Source organism: Mus caroli, chromosome 1 (genome assembly GCF_900094665.2).
Source record: "Mus caroli chromosome 1, CAROLI_EIJ_v1.1, whole genome shotgun sequence".
NCBI lineage: Eukaryota > Metazoa > Chordata > Mammalia > Rodentia > Muridae > Mus > Mus caroli.
This window is the reverse complement of record NC_034570.1, coordinates 25,244,493-25,248,052: the sequence shown is the minus strand read 5'-3', so window position 1 is coordinate 25,248,052 and position 3,560 is coordinate 25,244,493. Positions and strand designations below refer to the sequence as shown.

At 38.7% G+C, this 3,560-nt stretch overlaps 1 protein-coding gene across 1 annotated transcript; it reads right to left on the bottom strand.

The window, feature by feature from the left end:
- Nucleotides 1-1,192: 1,192 nt before the first annotated feature.
- Nucleotides 1,193-2,616, bottom strand: LOC110299937 (ribosomal L1 domain-containing protein 1-like). The gene is given in 3 exon segments (XM_021169911.1): nucleotides 1,193-1,274; nucleotides 1,277-2,457; nucleotides 2,460-2,616. Coding segments are annotated over 3 exon segments (1,389 nt in total). The 5' UTR covers nucleotides 2,605-2,616; the 3' UTR covers nucleotides 1,193-1,211.
- Nucleotides 2,617-3,560: the final 944 nt, after the last annotated feature.

The window sequence follows — 3,560 nt, the reverse complement described above, 5'->3', positions numbered from 1 at the left end:
TCCATCCATTTGCCTAAGAATTTCATGAATTTATTGTTTTTAATAGCCGAGTAGTACGCCATTGTGTAAATGTTAAAGGCCATCTGGGTTCTTTCCAGCTACTGGCTATTATATAGAAGATTACTCTGAACATAGTGGAGAATGTGTCCTTGTTATATGTAGGAGAAACTTTTGGGTATTTGACCAGGAGTGGTTTAGCTGGGTCCTCAGGTGATAGATACTATTTTACAATTTTTCTGAGGAATTGCCAGACTGATTTCCAGAGTGGTTGTACCAGCTTGCAATCCGACCAACTATAGAGGAGTGTTCCTCTTTCTCTACATTCTCACCAGCATCTGCTGTCATCTGAGATTTTTATCTTATCCATTCTGAATGGTGTGAGATGGAATCTCAGGGTTGTTTTGATTTGCATTTCCATGATGACTAAGAATGTTGAACATTTCTTTAGGTGCTTCTCCATTCAGTATTCCTCAGTTGAGAATTCTTTGTTTAGTTCTGCACACCATTTTTAATAGGGTTATTTGATTGTCTGGAGTCTAATTTCTTGAGTTCTGTCTATATATTGGATATTAGCCCTCTATAGAATGTAGGAATGGTAAAGATCTTTTGCCAATCTTTGTTGTCATTTTGTCCTATTGACAGTATCCTTTGCCTTACAGAAACTTTGCAATTTTCTGAGGTCCCATTTGTTGATTCTCGATCTCAGGGCATAAGCCACTGGTATTCTGTTCAGGAATATTTTTTTTTTTAGGGGCTGTAATAGTTTAATTTTTTAAAAAGCAAACATACAGAACCATCAGCAAATACACTGAACAATTTAAAAATATTTTTGTGTCTCAAACCCCTAGTTTGTACAATAGAAATATTAAATTCAGAGGCACCCACAGAAACTTCTCAAAAAGCATTTAAGTCCCGGACTCCTTGTTAAAAAGGCTGTGAGGGAAGGCAGCAGAGTACTTTTTGTTGGGTGGGCTTTGTTTGTTTGACAGGCCTGGGTATTGAAGCCAGGATATTGCCTATGCTGGCAAAGTGTTATACCACCAAGCCCAGGACTTAAATCTGGCCTTTAAATATTGAATCCTGCTTTATCCCAGGTGACACAAATGCTTTTGTAGAAAAATAGGCTGGCCTCAAACTCACATACATCTGCCTATTTCTGCATTCCACAATGTGTGAGTGTGCCACACTCACTATTTTTGAAAAGCTCTAGGTTAACTCTGATGTCCTTCATGCCAACGCACTAACTCTAGTTTGAGTGGGCCGCCTTGGTTTTTTTGTCTCTGGGTGTGTTGGAAGCCTTCTTTCCAGATTTCCTGGGAGTAGAGAAGGAGCTGGCCTCTGGCTTTCTGAATTCCCGAACATCCTTTTTTTGCTTCTTCCCTGAGGTCCCAGGGGCGGAGGCTTCTGGAATCTCTGTAGCCAGCAAGGCCTTCCTTTTCTTACCCTTAGGTGTACTTGGATCAGATTTCAATTTTGGAGTTTTCCCTGTGATATTTTCTTGCATCTTTACATTTTCTTTATCTGGAGTCTCTCCTATTGGTACCAGTTGTGGAATTGTTNCTTCACATTCCTNTGTAACTNTCTGCTTTGTGTGTGCCTTGTTGGTCTTTTTCTTCTGGGCTCCTGGGCCCTTCGCTGGAGCACTACTAGCTAACCCACTCTGAGTTGAAAGAGATGCAGCCTTCTTGGACTTCTTCTTTAACATTTTGCTCTTCTTCTTCAACTTTGCATTTTCATGCTTTCTTTTCTTTAGTTCTTGTTTCCTCAAACTACGGAAGGAAACAGCGTTTTCATCCTGAGATGTGACAAATGAAGAAAAGATGGGCAGGGAAACCGACTTCTCACTTTTCAGGAACAACAGTTTCACACTCTCCCATTTCTCTGGCAATTTTTCTGAAAGCATTTCTGAGACAGCTAGGATGTTGTCAACGATGTGCTCAGTCTCCATTCCAGTGTGACCAATACGGATCGTACTGCAAGAACCACGCTTAGAGATGTTTAAGACGGTCCCTGAGATCCATCGGTTAATCTCTGTGGACAGATTCTTTGCCAGAAGGTTCACAGACACTGGAACTTTCTTCCTCTGATAAAAATGCCTCCCTATGTGTGTGGGCAAATGCCGTCGAATTCTCGCATCAGTAATAAAGACATCAAAGCTACCCAGGAGGCAGAGCTTGGCTTCATAGGCTTTATATTCTGTTTTTAAAGTTTTAAAAGGGATAATCTGAGAGATAGTGTTAATTCTGTGTTTTTTCAAAAGCTTTTTATAGAAACCTTCTGTCTGTTCAGGTGAATCAAATTCATCTTTTGTGAAGAGACATACATCTGAGGATTCGGAGAGAATGCTATGAGGCAAAGGTACTTTGACCCGAAGTTCTTTCTCTGGAATTTTCCATAATATCACCATTAAAAATAAATTTTCGCTCCCATTCAACAGCAATTCATTATTGTTTTTTTGGACTTTGAGCGATTAGATATTCCTTCCACTGCCTTTCTAATCTGCTCTCTGTCCAGCTGTAAAAGAGTGGTCGGGGACACTTGCACGTCGGTGGTGGTCGCCTCAGTGACCGAGGCACTGGGAGATTCGGACGCAGAGCCCTTCATGTCGCCTCGTGTAGAACGCCTGTCAGGAATATTTTTCCTGTGCCCATGTGCTAGAAGCTCTTCCCCAATTTCTCTTTTATTAATTTCAGCATTTATGGTTTTATGTAGAGGTCCTTGATCCACATGGACTTGGGAAATTAGTCTAAATTTCTCTTTCTTTGTTGGGTCTTTATGTGGTTATTGTGGATTCATAAAATGAATTGGGTAGTGTTCCTTCTGATTCGATTTTGTGGAATAATTTTAAGAGTATTGGAAATAGGTCTTTTTTGAAGGTCTGATAGAAATCTGCACTAAACCCTTCTGTTCCTGTGTCTGTCTGTCTTTCTTTCTTTCTTCTTTCTTTCTCTTTCTTTCTTTCTTTCTTTCTTTCTTTCTTTCTTTCTTTCTTTCTTTCTTTCTTTCTTTTCTTTCTTCTTTCTTTCTCTCTCTCTTTCTTTCTCTTCTTTCTTTGTTTCTTTCTATCTTTGTTTCTTTGTTTCTTTGTTTCTTTGTTTCTTTGTTTCTTTCTTTCTTTCTTTCTATCTTTCTTTCTTTCTTTCTTTCTTTCTTTCTTTCTTTCTTTCTTTCTTTCTTTCTTTCTTTCTATTTAGGTTGGGAGACTTTTAATGACAGCTTCTATTTCTTTAGGGGTTTAGAAGGTTTATCTGATCGTGATTTAACTGTGGCCCTGGTATCTGTCTAGAAAATTGTACATTTGATCCAGATTTTCCAGTTTGGTTTAGTATAGGCATTTGTAGGTGGATCTGATGATTTTTTTGAATTTCCTTGGTTTCCATTGTTATGCCTGCCTTTTCATTCTGATTTTATTAATTTGGATTCTGTCTGGTTAGTCTGGTTAAGGGATTATCTATCTTGTTGATTTTCTCAAAGAAGTAGCTCCTTGTTTGTTGATTCTTTGTATAGTTCTTTTTGTTTCTACTTAGTTGATTTCAGTCCTGAATTTGATTATTTCCTGC